Consider the following 16,492-nt stretch of genomic DNA (forward strand, 5'->3'; position numbering starts at 1 on the left):
CTGTATATAGCCTCCACATTGACTCTGTCCCTGTGCCCCCTGTATATAGCCTCCACATTGACTCTGTACCGGTGCCCCCTGTATATAGCCTCCACATTGATTCTGTACTGGTGCCCCCTGTATATAGCCTCCACATTGACTCTGTACCGGTGCCCCCTGTATATAGCCTCCACATTGACTCTGTACTGGTGCCCCCTGTATATAGCCTCCACATTGACTCTGTACCGGTGCCCCCTGTATATAGCCTCCACATTGACTCTGTATCGGTACCCCCTGTATATAGCCTCCACATTGACTCTGTACCGGTGCCCCCTGTATATAGCCTCGTTATTGTGTTACTTTTAATTATTTTTTACTTTAGTTTATTTGGTAAATATTTTCTTAACTCTATTTCTTGAACTGCACTGTTGGTTAAGGGCTTGTAAGTAAGCATTTGACTTCAACTGTACATAAAAGTATGTGGACACCCCTTCAAATCAGTGGATTCGGCTATTTCAGCCACATCCGTTGCTCACCAGTGTATAAAATCGAGCACACAGCCATGTCATCTCCAGTGTCAAACATTGGCAGTAGAATGGCCTTACTGAAGAGCTCAGTGACTTTGAACGTGGCACTGTCATAGGATGCCACCTTTCCAACAAGTCAGTTTGTCAAATTTCTGCCCTGCTAGAGCTGGCCCTGTCAACTCTAAGCGCTCTTATTGTGAAGTGGACACATCTAGGAGCAACAACAGCTCAGCAGCGAAGTGGTAGGCCACACAAGCTCACAGAACGGGACCACTGAAGCGTGTAGAGCGTAAAAATTGTCTGTCCTCAGTTGCAACACTCACTACTGAGTTCCAAACTGCCTCTGGAAGCAACGTCAGCACAATAACTGTTCGTTGGGATCTTCATGAAATGGGTTTCAATGGCCGAGCAGCCGCACGCAAGCCTAATAAGATTACCATGCACAATGCCAAGCGTCGGCTGGAGTGGTGTAAAGCTCACCGCCATTGGACTCTGGAGCAGTGGAAACATGTTCTCTGGAGTGATGAATCACGCTTCACCATCTGGCACTCTGACGGACAAATCTGTTTTGGCAGATGCCAAGAGAACGCTACCTGCTCGAAGTCATAGTGCTAACTGTAAAGTTTGGTGGAGGATAAATAATGCTCTGGGGCTGTTTTTCATGATTCGGCCTAGACCCCTTAGTTCCAGTGAAGGGAATTCTTAACGCTACAGCATACAATGACATTCTAGACAATTATGTGCTTCCTTTGTGCTGTGGAAGAACTTGACTGGCCTGCACAGGTCCTTGAGCTCAACCCCATCGAGCACCTTTGGGATGAATTGGAATGACAACTGCGAGCCAGGCCTAATCGTCCAACATCAGTGCCCGACCTCACGAATGTTTGTGGCTGAATTCGAAGCAAGTCGCCGCAGCAATGTTCCAACATCTAGTGGAAAGCCTTCCCAGAAGAGTGGAGGCTGTTATAGCAGCAATGTTCCAACATCTAGTGGAAAGCCTTCCCAGAAGAGTGGAAGCTGTTATAGCAGCAATGTTCCAACATCTAGTGGAAAGCCTTCCCAGAAGAGTGGAGGCTGTTATAGCAGCAATGTTCCAACATCTAGTGGAAAGCCTTCCCAGAAGAGTGGAAGCTGTTATAGCAGCAATGTTCCAACATCTAGTGGAAAGCCTTCCCAGAAGAGTGGAGGCTGTTATAGCAGCAATGTTCCAACATCTAGTGGAAAAGGGGGACCAACTCCATATTAATGCCCATGATTGAATTAGATGTTTGACGAGCAGGTGTCTACATAATTTTGGTAATGTAGTGTGTGTATACATATATCCTTTTTTTGTTATATTTTCGTTACAATGAAACAACCTACATACTTACGTTTCAAATTATGCAGCACTAGCTGCCAGCTGCTGACCAATCCAGTTTAAAAAGAAACCGTGGTATGGGTGACTGAAAAAAACCAAAAGGGTGTCCCACAAGACGACGTCTATTCCAAAAAATCCACAAAACACAAGGTGGGAACAGAGAAAAAAAACTAGTCTCTATAGTACGTGGTGTCAAATCAAGTGCACTTTGCGAGTACTTGCTTTCCCTGTAATGTGCGCTGATATCATACGGAAGCCGGCCCAGTCTGCTCCTTCCGAGACCTTCTTTCCATCACCGGTGTCTATGGGTCTATCGTTTTTGCCAAATATGAAACTGTACATACATGATTATATTAGCGGAGACCTTTTTTTTCAGAATAGTAATTTTCTTCCGGACCTACCGGTCCCCAGGCTACGCTAGTTTAGTGAAGGCGGCACCAGTATTCTGCCAGCAACACAAATTATGACGTCGAGCTCGTATGGTAATGAGGAAACCTTAAAAATAAAAGCCCGCATTTCAAATCATTGCAATGTGGATAACTCATTCAAAAGACATTGCATTTTTCATCAACGGCCATTTTTATAGTGCCAACAAGAAAAAGCATTAAGACATTTTTGAAAAGCAAATTTTTTAAAATATGGTTTTAAAACCTTTAGAACAAATAATTTAAAAAATACAATGTTGACGCTAGTATGTTGAGCATATTAGTTTGTAGAGATAAACTTTCTACCTGTCTCAGCTAAAGTGGGGTGGTAAATACTCAGTGGGGTCTCTACTAACAAATATGATTATAGCGCGTCTCAGCTAAAGACACGGTCCCCCTATATCTACCTCCTAGCCAAGGTGGCAGTTTTTTGGGAGGGGGGGTTTCATTCTTACATTATTTGCTCAGAATGTTTATTGTATTATTACCTACAGCTGAAAATTCCTTTTGGACATTAGATCAGCGGTTCTCACCAGAAACCTGGATCCTCTGTTTGAACTTCCAGCTCTATTCATCCCGGGGGCGGCACCACAACACTGACACCAGAGAAGAGGAACAAGAAGTGGGCCCGAGTCAGACTCAGGAGAAGAGGAACAAGAAGTGGGCCCGAGTCAGACTCAGGAGAAGAGGAACAAGAAGTGGGCCCGAGTCAGACTCAGGAGAAGAGGAACAAGAAGTGGGCCCGAGTCAGACTCAGGAGAAGAGGAACAAGAAGTGGGCCCGAGTCAGACTCAGGAGAAGAGGAACAAGAAGTGGGCCCGAGTCAGACTCAGGAGAAGAGGAACCTGTATATAGCCTCGCTATTGTTATTTTACTGCTGATGCTCTTTAATTATTAGTTACTTTTATTTATTATTTTGGGGGTATTTTCCTTAAAACTGCATTGTTGTATTTGGTGCAAGTGGCAAATACAATTTGATTTGATTTGTAGCTGGGGACTTTAATAAATGAAAAACGAAAGCTAGTGAAAATCTGTCTCCTGCAACACTTGGTACCCTGGATCATTACTATGGTCTCATCCGGGATGGCTACGAGGCCCTCCCTCCCCCTTCCTCCCTGGATCATTACTATGGTCTCTTCCGGGATGGCTGCAAGACCCTCCCCCTCCCTCCCTGGATCATTACTATGGTCTCATCCGGGATGGCTACAAGGCCCTCGACCCTCCCTCCCTGGATCATTACTATGGTCTCTTCCGGGATGGCTACAAGGCCCTCCTCCTCCCTCCCTGGATCATTACTATGGTCTCTTCCGGGATGGCTACAAGGCCCTCCCCCTCCCTCCCTGGATCATTACTATGGTCTCTTCCGGGATGGCTACAGGGCCCTCCCCCTCCCTCCCTGGATCATTACTATGGTCTCTTCCGGGATGGCTCCAAGGCCCTCGACCCTCCCTCCCTGGATCATTACAATGGTCTCTTCCGGGATGGCTCTAAGGCCCTCCCCCTCCTTCCCTCCCTGGATCATTACTATGGTCTCTTCCGGGATGGCTACAAGGCCCTCCCCCTCCCTCCCTGGATCATTGCTATGGTCTCTTCCGGGATGGCTCCAAGGCCCTCGACCCTCCCTCCCTGGATCATTACTATGGTCTCTTCCGGGATGGCTCCAAGGCCCTCGACCCTCCCTCCCTGGATCATTACTATGGTCTCTTCCGGGATGGCTCCAAGGCCCTCCCCCTCCCTCCCTGGATCATTACTATGGTCTCTTCCGGGATGGCTCCAAGGCCCTCCCCCTCCCTCCCTGGATCATTACTATGGTCTCTTCCGGGAAGGCTACAAGGCCTTCCCCCGACCTTCCTTGGGAAAATCAGATCACACATCCATTCTGCTCCTCCACATCTATAGGCAGAAACTTAAGACAGGAACACACCATGATTTACTGTCAAAACACACCCACCATGACATACTGTCCATACACACCATGATACACTGTCTATACAGACCATGATATAGGCTAGTTGAGAACAAGTTCTCATTTACAACTGCGACCTGGCCAAGATAAAGCAAAGCAGTGTGACACAGACAACACAGAGTTACACATGGAATAAACAATTAACAAGCCAATAACACAATAAACAAGTCAATGACACAGTAGAAAAAATAAAGTCTATATACAGTGTGTGCAAAAGGCATGAGGAGGTAGGTAATAAATAGGCCATAGGAGCGAATCATTACAATTTAGCAGATTAACACTGGAGTGATAAATGAGCAGATGATGATGTGCATGTAGAGATACTGATGTGCAAAAGAGCAGAAAAGTAAATAAAATAAAAACAGTATGGGGATGAGGTAGGTAAATTGGGTGGGCTATTTACAGCTACAGCGATCGATATACACTGTCTATACACACCAGTATATACTGTCTATACACACCATTATATATCAACTATAAACACACACCATTATATACTGTCCATACTGTCTATACACACCATTATATACTGTCTATACACACCATTATATACTGTCTATACACACCATTATATACTGTCTATATACACCATTATATACTGTCTATATACACCATTATATACTGTCAAAACTGTCCATACACACCATTATATACTGTCTATACACACCATTATATACTGTCTATATACACCATTATATACTGTCTATACACACCATTATATACTGCCTATACATACCATTATATACTGTCCATACTGTCTATACACACTGGGTGAATCTAGTTGCCTACCCCTGGTTGGCCACCAGAAAGTGTTTTCACTGTAGGCCATCAACGACCAGAGCCCTATTCCCTATATAGTGCACTACTTTAGACCAGAGCCCTATTCCCTATGTAGTGCACTACAGTTGACCAGAGCCCTATTCCCTATATAGTGCACTACTTTAGACCAGAGCCCTATTCCCTATATAGTGCACTACTTTAGACCAGAGCCCTATTCCCTATATAATGCACTACTTTAGACCAGAGCCCTATTCCCTATATAGTGCACTACTTTAGACCAGAGCCCTATTCCCTATGTAGTGCACTACTTTAGACCAGAGCCCTATTCCCTATATAATGCACTACTTTAGACCAGAGCCCTATTCCCTATATAGTGCACTACTTTAGACCAGAGCCCTATTCCCTATGTAGTGGACTACTTTAGACCAGAGCCCTATTCCCTATATATAGTGCTCTACTTTAGACCAGAACCCTATTCCCTATATAGTACACTACTTTAGACCAGAGCCCTATTCCCTATATAGTGCACTACTTTAGACCAGAGCCCGATTCCCTATATAGTGCACTACTTCTGAATAGTGTCTCATGGTTCTTGGTCTAAAGTAGTGTGGGAATAGGCTGCTGTCCCCAGATATGAGAGGTTACTAATCTGTCAAAATTTTACATCAAACTAAAACACAGCCTTTGCCCATTCACATTTCTACTAGGATCCTTGTTGCACAACTGTTTGCAAGTGTGGTGATGAACAACATGACGGAGTCCTCTATTGTCCCAAATTGCTTCCTAAATAGTGCACTAAATTGACCAAAGCTCTGTGGGGATTGGATGCCATTTGGACGAAGTCTCCATGATAAATGAGGGAGGGATCGTAAATCTCAGTTTGACTATTAGCATGCGTAATGGATTTTCTTACTGGAGCCGGGCAAGGTTGCTGTTTCAGAATAAAACTGGTGACTAACGCAAGTCAGTTAGGTTTGAATCAGCTGCTTTCATACTGTGGATCAATACACCCTGTCTGAGCCAGCAGTGACCATACCACTGGAATAACCTCCCACATGGTGCCATAGTCCTTTATATAGGGCACGACATTTGACCAGGGCCTGGTAGTAGTGCAGTAGATATGGAATAACATCCCACATGGGGCCATAGTCCTTGATATAGGGCACTACATTTGACCAGGGCCTGGTAGTAGTGCAGTATATACATCCCACATGGGGCCATAGTCCTTGATATAGGGCAACATTTGACCAGGGCCTGGTAGTAGTATTATACAGTCAGCCACCAATTGTGCAAGTTCTCCCACTTAAAAAGATGAGAGAGGCCTGTAATTTTCATCATAGGTACACTTCAACTATGACAGACAAAATGAGAAAAAAAATCCAGAAAATCACATTGTAGGATTTTTAATGAATGTATTTGCAAATTATGGTGGAAAATAAGTATTTGGTCAATAACAAAAGTTATCTCAATACCCCACTGTATGGAATAGGGTGCCATTTGGGATGCAGTCAAGCACCCAAGTGTTGAGAAATAGAAGCGCCCCAAATCCACCTCAAGACCCTTGCCCTTAGCTCAGATCAGAAAGAACTAGGTAGATGTAAGCCATACGGAGATGGTTCCACCTAGCCCTGCCACAGGCAAACTGCAGCTTCCTACAGATTACTTTCATCTATACAGTATTTTCAGACTGGAGCTCTGCAGGTAAGTCAAACCACTACATTTAGCCTTGGAAAAGGGAAACTTGTGAGGTGCAATTCAAAAATATTCCCTGCTTTGAGTTGCTTTCTCACAGCTCTTAAAACATAAAGCTTCCTCTCTCATAGAGAGTAGGCCTAAATGTTCCCTCTGCAGATGGGCCCAATATTTTCATGACCTTGTTAAAAGCTTTAATCACTGAGAATAAAGGAACTAGGTGACAGACTGTGTAAAGCCATAGGGGTCAGAGGCCTGACAGTAGGCTATAACCGGGTGAGGTATACCTACCTCAGCCGACAATCTGAGAGACAAGGCAAGGAGGGCCTTCTACGCCATCAAAAGGAACATCAAAATTTGACATCCCAATTAGGATCTGGCTAACAATACTTGATTCAGTTATAGAACCCATGTCCCTTTATGGTTGTGAGGTCTGGAGTCCGCTCACCAACCAAGAACTCACAAAAAATGGGACAAACACCAAATTGCAGAATTCTGCAACATCCTCTGTGTAAAACACCAAATAATGCACGCAGAGCAGAATTGGGATGATACCCGCGAATTATAAAATCCAGAAAAAGAGTCATTAAATTCCACCTAAAAGGAAGTGATTCCCAAACCTTCCATAACAAAGCCATCACCAACAGAAAGATGAACCTAGAGAAGAGATAACCTGGAGAAGAGTCCCCTCAGCTAGCTGATTCCCCACAAAGCCCCAGGACAGCAACACAATTAGACCCAACCAATCTATTGGGAAAGCAAAAAGATAAACTGAGCAAAAATATAAAACGCAACATGCAACAATTTCAAAGATTTTACTGAATTACAGTTCATATTAGGAAATCAGTCAATTGAAATAAATTAATTAGGCCCTAATCTATGAATTTCACATGACTGGGTATACAGATATGCATCTGTTGGTCACAGATACCTTAAAAAAAGGTAGGGGGGTTGATCAGAAAACCAGTCAGTATCTGGTGTGACCACCATTTGCCTCATGCAGCGTGACACGTCTCCTTCACATAGAGTTGATTAGGCTGTTGATTGTGGCCTGTGGAATGGTGTCCCACTCCTCTTCAATGGCTGTGGGATGTTCCTGGATATTGGCGGGAACTGGAACACGCTGTCGTACACGTCGATCCAGAGCATCCCAAACATGCTCAATGGGTGACATGTCTGGTGAGTGTGCACGGCTCCATGCAACAAGGATTTGTACACAAAACGTGTTTTTGCTTCGTCTTTATGGGGTATTGTGTGTAGATTGATCAGGAAAAAAACAATTTAATCAATTTTAGAATAAGGCTGTAACAACAAAATGTGGAAAAAGTCAAGAGGTCTGAATATGTTTCAAATGCACTGTATGTTGAACCTAATAAACATCTCCCTACACTCAAATCACAAATCAAATCAAATGTTATTTGTCACATACACATGGTTAGCAGATGTTAATGCGAGTGTAGCAAAATGCTTGTGCTTTTAGTTACGACAATGCAGTAATAACCAACGAGTAATCTAACCTAACAATTCCACAACTACTACCTTATACACACAAGTGTAAAGGGATAAAGAATATGTACATAAAGATATATGAATGAGTGATGGTACAGAACGGCATAGGCAAGATGCAGTAGATGGTATCGAGTACAGTATATACATATGAGATTAGTAATGTAGGGTATGTAAACATAAAGTGGCATAGTTTAAAGTGGCTAGTGATACATGTATTACATAAAGATGGCAAGATGCTGTAGATGATATAGAGTACAGTATATACATATACATATGAGGTGAGTAATGTAGGGTATGTAAACATTATATTAAGTGACATTGTTTAAAGTGGCTAGTGATACATTTTTTACATCAATTTCCATCAATTTTCATTATTAAAGTGGCTGGAGTTGAGTCAGTATGTTGGCAGCAGCCACTCAATGTTAGTGGTGGCTGTTTAACAGTCTGATGGCCTTGAGATAGACTGAAAAACAGCTTCTATCGGTCCCAGCTTTGATGCACCTGTACTGACCTCGCCTTCTGGATGATAGCGGGGTGAACAGGCAGTGGCTCGGGTGGTTTTTGTCCTTGATGATCTTTATGGCCTTCCTGGGACATCGGGTGGTGTAGGTGTCCGGGAGGGCAGGTAGTTTGCTCCCGGTGATGCGTTGTGCAGACCTCACTACCCTCTGGAGAGCCTTACGGTTGTGGGCGGAGCAGTTGCCGTACCAGGCGGTGATACAGCCCAACAGGATGCTCTCGATTGTGCATCTGTAGAAGTTTGTGAGTGCTTTTGGTGACAAGCCGAATGTCTTCAGCCTCCTGAGGTTGAAGAGGTGCTGCTGCGCCTTCTTCACAACGCTGTCTGTGTGGGTGGACCAATTCAGTTTGTCCGTGATGTGTACGCCGAGGAACTCAAAAAACGTACTACTCTCTCCACTACTGTCCCGTCGATGTGGATAGGGGGGTGCTCCCTCTGCTGTTTCCTGAAGTCCACAATCATCTCCTTTGTTTTGTTGACGTTGAGTGTGAGGTTATTTTCCTGACACCACACTCCGAGGGCTCTCACCTCCTCCCTGTAGGCCGTCTCGTCGTTGTTGGTAATCAAGCCCACTACTGTTGTGTCGTCCGCAAACTTGATGATTGAGTTGGAGGCGTGCATGGCCACGCCGTCGTGGGTGAACAGGGAGTACAGGAGAGGGCTCAGAACGCACCCTTGTGGGGCCCCAGTGTTGAGGATCAGCGGGGTGGAGATGTTGTTACCTACCCTTACCACCTGGGGGGCGGCCCGTCAGGAAGTCCAGTACCCAGTAGCACAGGGTGGGGTTGAGACCAAGGGACATCCCTGCCGGCCAAACCCTCCCCTAACCCAGACGAAGCTGGGCCAATTGCACCCCACGAGTCTCCCGGTCGCGGCCGGCTGCGACAAAGCCTGGACTCGAACTCAGCGGCTGCTAGAATCTTGACGAAAACTCCCCAAAATGTATCTCTACACTGGCTTCCTGTTGAGGCTAGTGCTGATTTCAAGGTTCTACTGCTAACCTATAAAGCATTACACTTGCTCCTACCTACACTCCATGACCAAAAGTATGGACACCTAACCCTAGAACAGCTCATTCCAAATTATGCTGCAACAGTCCATGTGCCAGGGGGCCAGGGTCAGTCTGTCCTATGTTGTGAAAGTTTTATCTGGTGTCCTGTGTGAACTTCTCTCTCAGCCCTAGGATCATGCCTCAGGACTACCTGGCCTGATGACTCCTGGCTGTCCCCGTCCCCAGTCCACCTGGTCGTGCTGCTGATACAGTTTCTGCTGTTCAGCCTGCGGCTATTGAACCCTGACCTGTTGAACAGACGTGCTACCTTGTACCGGACACTGTCTCTCTCCCACCCCTCCTCCCAGACACGCTTTCTAATTGATATTGACTTGGTATAGTTTAGAATTGACATGGTATAGTTTATACGGACTTGGTATAGTTGACTTGTTAACGTTGATATGGACATGGCCCAGTTGATATGGACTATGTTCCAGCCTCAATTAGAAAAGGGGGCCATCTTAAACAGCTAAACCAAAGTTAAAGTTTTGGGATTTACAAACTACAGGCCACTAATAAAGCTGGTTTGAATGAACATATGGATTTACAAACTACAGGCCACTAAGTACCCTGGTTTAAATGGAGATATGGACATTGTATTATCATATCTTTGTACTCTCTGAAGAAGGCCATGCATCTGAAACGCAGAGTTTTTAAACTTTGTTTCCATTGAACATACCATACAAATAAAGGCATTTTAATGAATTATATTAAGAGTACCTTGGTCCTTCTTTCTTTTTGATGGTCTAGTATCTGTTGACATGTGTGGTGGTAATTCTAACCAAAAGGGAGAGACTATTCTGCAAAACAACTTTATTATAAGATTTGCAAAAATGAAGCACTCAATAATAAGCACTAAATCAGTGCATCGTTAGGAAAGCTCAACGAACAGAATTGTCTCTCTCCACTTACAGAAAAGTACAACCTATTTTTGTCTACGTGGCAGTTTAGCAGATGGTTGGAAACAGGGACGGAACATGGTGTGTAAAAGCTGATTTAGCTGGTCACCCCTACCTACCTGTACAACTTACCTCTGACCTGTACCGCCGTACACGGACTCGGTACATGTAGCCTCATGATTGTTACATTTTACTTTAGTTTATTTGGTAAATATTTTCTTAACTCTTCTTGAAATGCACTGTTGGTTAAGGGCTTGTAAGTAAGCATTTCAAATGTAAAGTCTACACTTGTTGTATTCGGCGCATGTGACTAAAAGTTAGATTTGTTCAGATTAAGATACGTTGCCACCATTGTCTGTTCCTTTCTGCATGTTTCCACATATCTAAGTTCCTGTAGATTGTGAAAACAGGATTTCACATACTGCGGTCGCACCCAAACAGCTCACATTTGTACGACTGATGACTGTCACACAAGACCATCCTGTATCAGTAAAAATACTAACAAAAGACAATTCTCTAAGTAAAACTGCATAGTAGGTCTAATTAAACACTACAGTATGTAATTAATATTTCATTACCACCACACGTGTTATAGTTTACACCGACCTGGTCTAGTTTACATGAACTTGGTCTAGTTTACATGAACTTGGTCTAGTTTATATGGAATTGGTCAGAAATGTTCTTTTAGAATAGATGTTCCGACGGTTGTTGGTGTAACAGTATAACTTTAGACCGTCCCCTCGCCCATACCCGGGCGCGAACCAGGGACCCTCTGCACACATCAACAACAATCACCCTCGAAGCATCGTTACCCATCGCTCTACAAAAGCCGCGGCCCTTGCAGAGCAAGGGGAACTACTACTTCAAGGTCTCAGAGCAAGTGACGTCACTGTTTTAAACGCTATTTAGCGCGCACCGCTAACTAAGCTAGCCGTTTCACATCCGTTACATTGGTCCACGCGTTCACGGGTACATAATTCCTAGTTGCAGACTAGTAATTAGATTTGAAGATTTACTCTTATTCTGTCGGTATCGATAGTCTCAGAGTTTAACAACCATTACAACCTTAGCTTATACTGAAGGTACGCATGGGCTCTACTAAAACCTTAGCCCTCTTGGTAATCGAGGTACGCTTGGTCTGAAGGGGCTTCTCCAGGTGGGGTTTTTATTTAGAACAGCAGAAAAGGCTGTCCCATGATGCCAGATCGATGCCTGTGCTCATGGGGGCGGGCCAATGACTTAGTGAAACTTTAAACAGAAATATAATTCTATCACATTAACGGTTTAAAATCACATTACACAATTTCAAATAGTTTAATCTTTACTCATTCATTTTATACAATAATTAGATGCAAGCCTCAGAACAGAGGCTCCTGAATAAACAGAGTTATGGAAATGTCACAATCATAAAACAAAATGGCCCGGGTCGTAGCTGGATTCGCCACCGACCGTTTACACATTCTCCAAAACATGGATATTGTTCAGTTCAAGTTCTGTGAGGTAGAAGAAGTTCCTTTGTTCTACTGTGAACCCTCTCTCTATACTGCATGGCCGGGAAGAGAATTTCCTCCAGGAATTTACGACCTGAGATTTCAGAGCCCGGGTGTAGGGGGAAGAGAGAGGTTTGCGTGAGAGAAAGTTGGTGCTTGTTATAGGCAAAGACGGCCACGTCATGACAACGTTACCCAAACAAGCTGTTGCATGGAAACCTTTAGCCTATCGTATGTACTTCACACTGGGCTGTGACTAGTTATAGTGGAGGTTGTAGTGGAGGCCAGTAGGAAAGAGGACTGGGCTGTGACTAGTTATAGTGGAGGCAGTAGGAAGGAGGACTGGGCTGTGACTGGTTATAGTGGAGGCCAGTAGGAAGGAGGAGGACTGGGCTGTGACTGGTTATAGTGGAGGCCAGTAGGAAGGAGGACTGGGCTGTGACTGGTTATAGTGGAGGCCAGTAGGAAGGAGGACTGGGCTGTGACTGGTTATAGTAGAAGCCAGTAGGAAAGAGGACTGGGCTGTGACTGGTTATAGTGGAGGCCAGTAGGAAGGAGGACTGGGCTGTGACTGGTTATAGTGGAGGCCAGTAGGAAGGAGGACTGGGCTGTGACTGGTTATAGTAGAAGCCAGTAGGAAAGAGGACTGGGCTGTGACTAGTTATAGTGGAGGCAGTAGGAAGGAGGAGGACTGGGCTGTGACTGGTTATAGTGGAGGCCAGTAGGAAGGAGGACTGGGCTGTGACTGGTTATAGTGGAGGCCAGTAGGAAGGAGGACTGGGCTGTGACTGGTTATAGTAGAAGCCAGTAGGAAAGAGGACTGGGCTGTGACTAGTTATAGTGGAGGCAGTAGGAAGGAGGAGGACTGGGCTGTGACTGGTTATAGTGGAGGCCAGTAGGAAGGAGGAAGACTGGGCTGTGATTGGTTATTGTGGAGGCCAGTAGGAAAGAGAACCGGGCTGTGACTGGTTATAGTGGAGGCCAGTAGGAAGCAGGACTGGGCTGTGACTGGTTATAGTAGAGGCCAGTAGGAAGGAGGAGGACTGGGCTGTGACTGGTTATAGTGGAGGCCAGTAGGAAGGAGGACTGGGCTGTGACTGGTTATAGTGGAGGCAGTAGGAAGGAGGAGGACTGGGCTGTGACTGGTTATAGTAGAAGCCAGTAGGAAGGAGGACTGGGCTGTAACTGGTTATAGTGGAGGCCAGTAGGAAGGAGGACTGGGCTGTAACTGGTTATAGTCAGACCCTCCACCACCACCACCAGTCAGACCCACCACCACCACTACCAGTCAGACCCTCCACCCCCACTACCAGTCAGACCCTCCACCCCCACCACCACTACCAGTCAGACCCTCCATGACCACCTCCACTACCAGTCAGACCCTCCACCACCACCCAGACCCTCCACCCCCTCCACCACCAGTCAGACCATCCACCCCCACCCCGAGTCAGACCCTCCACCACCAGTCAGACCCTCCACTACCAGTCAGACCCTCCACCACCACTACCAGTCAGACCCTCCACCCCCACCACCAGTCAGACCCTCCACCACCACCACCAGTCAGACCATCCACCCCCACCACCAGTCAGACCCTCCACCACCAGTCAGACCCTCCACCACCAGTCAGACCCTCCACCACCACTACCAGTCAGACCCTCCACCACCACCACCAGTCAGAGCCTCCACCACCACCACCAGTCAGACCCTCCACCACCACCACCAGTCAGACCCTCCACCACCAGTCAGACCCTCCACTACCAGTCAGACGCTCCACCAGACCCTCCACCCCCACCAGACCCTCCACCCCCTCCACCACCAGTCAGACCATCAACCCCCACCACCAGTCAGACCCTCCACCACCAGTCAGACCCTCCACCACCAGTCAGACCCTCCACCACCCGTCAGACCATCCACCCCCACCACCAGTCAGACCATCCACCCCGAGTCAGACCCTCCACCCAGAGTCAGACCCTCCACCCCGAGTCAGACCCTCCACCACCAGTCAGACCCTCCACCACCAGTCAGACCCTCCACCACCAGTCAGACCCTCCACCACCAGTCAGACCCTCCACCACCACTACCAGTCAGACCCTCCACCACCACCACCAGTCAGAGCCTCCACCACCACCACCAGTCAGACCCTCCACCACCACCACCAGTCAGACCCTCCACCACCAGTCAGACCCTCCACTACCAGTCAGACGCTCCACCAGACCCTCCACCCCCACCAGACCCTCCACCCCCTCCACCACCAGTCAGACCATCCACCCCCACCACCAGTCAGACCCTCCACCCCCACCACCAGTCAGACCCTCCACCACCAGTCAGACCCTCCACCACCAGTCAGACCCTCCACCACCAGTCAGACCCTCCACCACCAGTCAGACCCTCCACCACCAGTCAGACCCACCACCCCCACCACCCAGACCCTCCACCACCACCACCAGTCAGACCATCCACCCCCAGTCAGACCAACCACCCACACCACCACCAGTCAGACCCTCCACCACCAGTCAGACCCTCCACTACCAGTCAGACGCTCCACCAGACCCTCCACCCCCACCAGACCCTCCACCCCCTCCACCACCAGTCAGACCATCCACCCCCACCACCAGTCAGACCCTCCACCACCAGTCAGACCCTCCACCACCAGTCAGACCCTCCACCACCAGTCAGACCCTCCACCACCAGTCAGACCCTCCACCACCAGTCAGACCCACCACCCCCACCACCCAGACCCTCCACCACCACCACCAGTCAGACCATCCACCCCCAGTCAGACCAACCACCCACACCACCACCAGTCAGACCCTCCACCCCCACCACCACCCCCACCAGATCATCCACCCCCACCACCACCCCCACCCCCACCAGACCCTCCACCCCCAGTCAGACCATCCACCCCCACCACCAGTCAGACCCTCCACCACCAGTCAGACCATCCACCCCCACCAGTCAGACCATCCACCCCACCAGAGACCATCCGCCCCCACCAGTCAGACCATCAACCCCCACCCCCACCAGTCAGACCCTCCACCCCCACCAGTCAGACCCTCCACCCCCACCAGTCAGATCCCCCACCCCCACCAGTCAGACCCCCCACCTCCACCACCAGTCAGACCCTCCACCCCCACCAGTCAGACCCCCCACCTCCACCAGTCAGACCCTCCACCCCCACCAGTCAGACCCTCCACCACCAGTCAGACTCTCCACCACCAGTCAGACCCTCCACCACCCCCACCAGTCAGACCCTCCACCTCCAGTCAGACCCTCCACCTCCACCAGTCAGACCCTCCACCTCCAGTCAGACCCTCCACCCCCACCAGTCAGAACATACACCCCCACCAGCCAGAACATACACCCCCACCAGCCAGAACATACACCCCCACCAGCCAGAACATACACCTCCACCAGTCAGACCCTCCACCCCCAACAGTCAGAACATACACCCCCACCACCCCCACCAGTCAGACCCTCCACCCCCACCAGTCAGAACATACACCCCCACCAGTCAGAACATACACCCCCACCACCCCCACCAGTCAGACCATCCACCCCGAGTCAGACCCTCCACCCCGAGTCAGACCCTCCACCACCAGTCAGACCCACCACCCATACCCTCCACCACCACCACCAGTCAGACCATCCACCACCACTACCAGTCAGACCATCCACCCCCAGTCAGACCATCCACCCACACCACCACCAGTCAGACCCTCCACCCCCACCACCACCCCCACCAGACCATCCACCCCCACCCCCACCAGACCCTCCACCCCCTCCACCAACAGTCAGACCATCCACCCCCACCACCAGTCAGAACCTCCACCACCAGTCAGACCCTCCACCCCCACCAGTCAGACCCTCCACCCCCACCAGTCAGACCCTCCACCACAAGTCAGACCCCCCACCTCCACCACCAGTCAGACCCTCCACCCCCACCAGTCAGACCCTCCACCCCCACCAGTCAGACCCTCCACCCCCACCAGTCAGACCCTCCACCCCCACCAGTCAGACCCTCCACCCCCACCAGTCAGAACATACACCCCCACCAGTCAGACCCTCCACCCCCACCAGCCAGAACATACACCTCCACCAGTCAGACCCTCCACCCCCACCAGTCAGAACATACACCCCCACCAGTCAGAACATACACCCCCACCAGTCAGAACATACACCCCCACCAGTCAGAACATACACCCCCACCAGTCAGAACATACACCCCCACCAGTCGTACACCATAGCATCAGGTTCCATAACCCTGCAGCTCTTCTGTTCCAGGGGTCAAAAATGTCAC

General features: G+C 48.4%; 2 protein-coding genes across 2 annotated transcripts in view; one reads left to right on the plus strand and one right to left on the minus strand.

Moving 5' to 3' along the window:
• LOC139414554 (phosphatidylinositol-specific phospholipase C, X domain containing 1) overlaps window positions 1–2,334 on the minus strand; it is a 35,762-nt gene extending 33,428 nt beyond the window's left edge. The window contains exon 1 of the mRNA XM_071162421.1: window positions 1,877–2,334. The gene's annotated coding sequence lies outside the window, so the exon portion shown is untranslated. The remainder of the gene's footprint in view (window positions 1–1,876) is intronic.
• LOC139414174 (uncharacterized) lies at window positions 897–16,439 on the plus strand. The gene is made up of 5 exons (XM_071162063.1): window positions 897–1,108; window positions 2,854–3,100; window positions 14,015–14,449; window positions 14,932–15,218; window positions 15,311–16,439. The coding sequence occupies exons 1-5, from the start codon at window positions 897–899 to the stop codon at window positions 16,437–16,439; spliced, it is 2,310 nt and encodes a 769-aa protein (XP_071018164.1).
• Window positions 16,440–16,492: the final 53 nt, after the last annotated feature.

The sequence above is a fragment of the Oncorhynchus clarkii genome, chromosome 1, assembly GCF_045791955.1.
Source record: "Oncorhynchus clarkii lewisi isolate Uvic-CL-2024 chromosome 1, UVic_Ocla_1.0, whole genome shotgun sequence".
In the NCBI taxonomy this organism is placed as follows: Eukaryota; Metazoa; Chordata; class Actinopteri; order Salmoniformes; family Salmonidae; genus Oncorhynchus; species Oncorhynchus clarkii.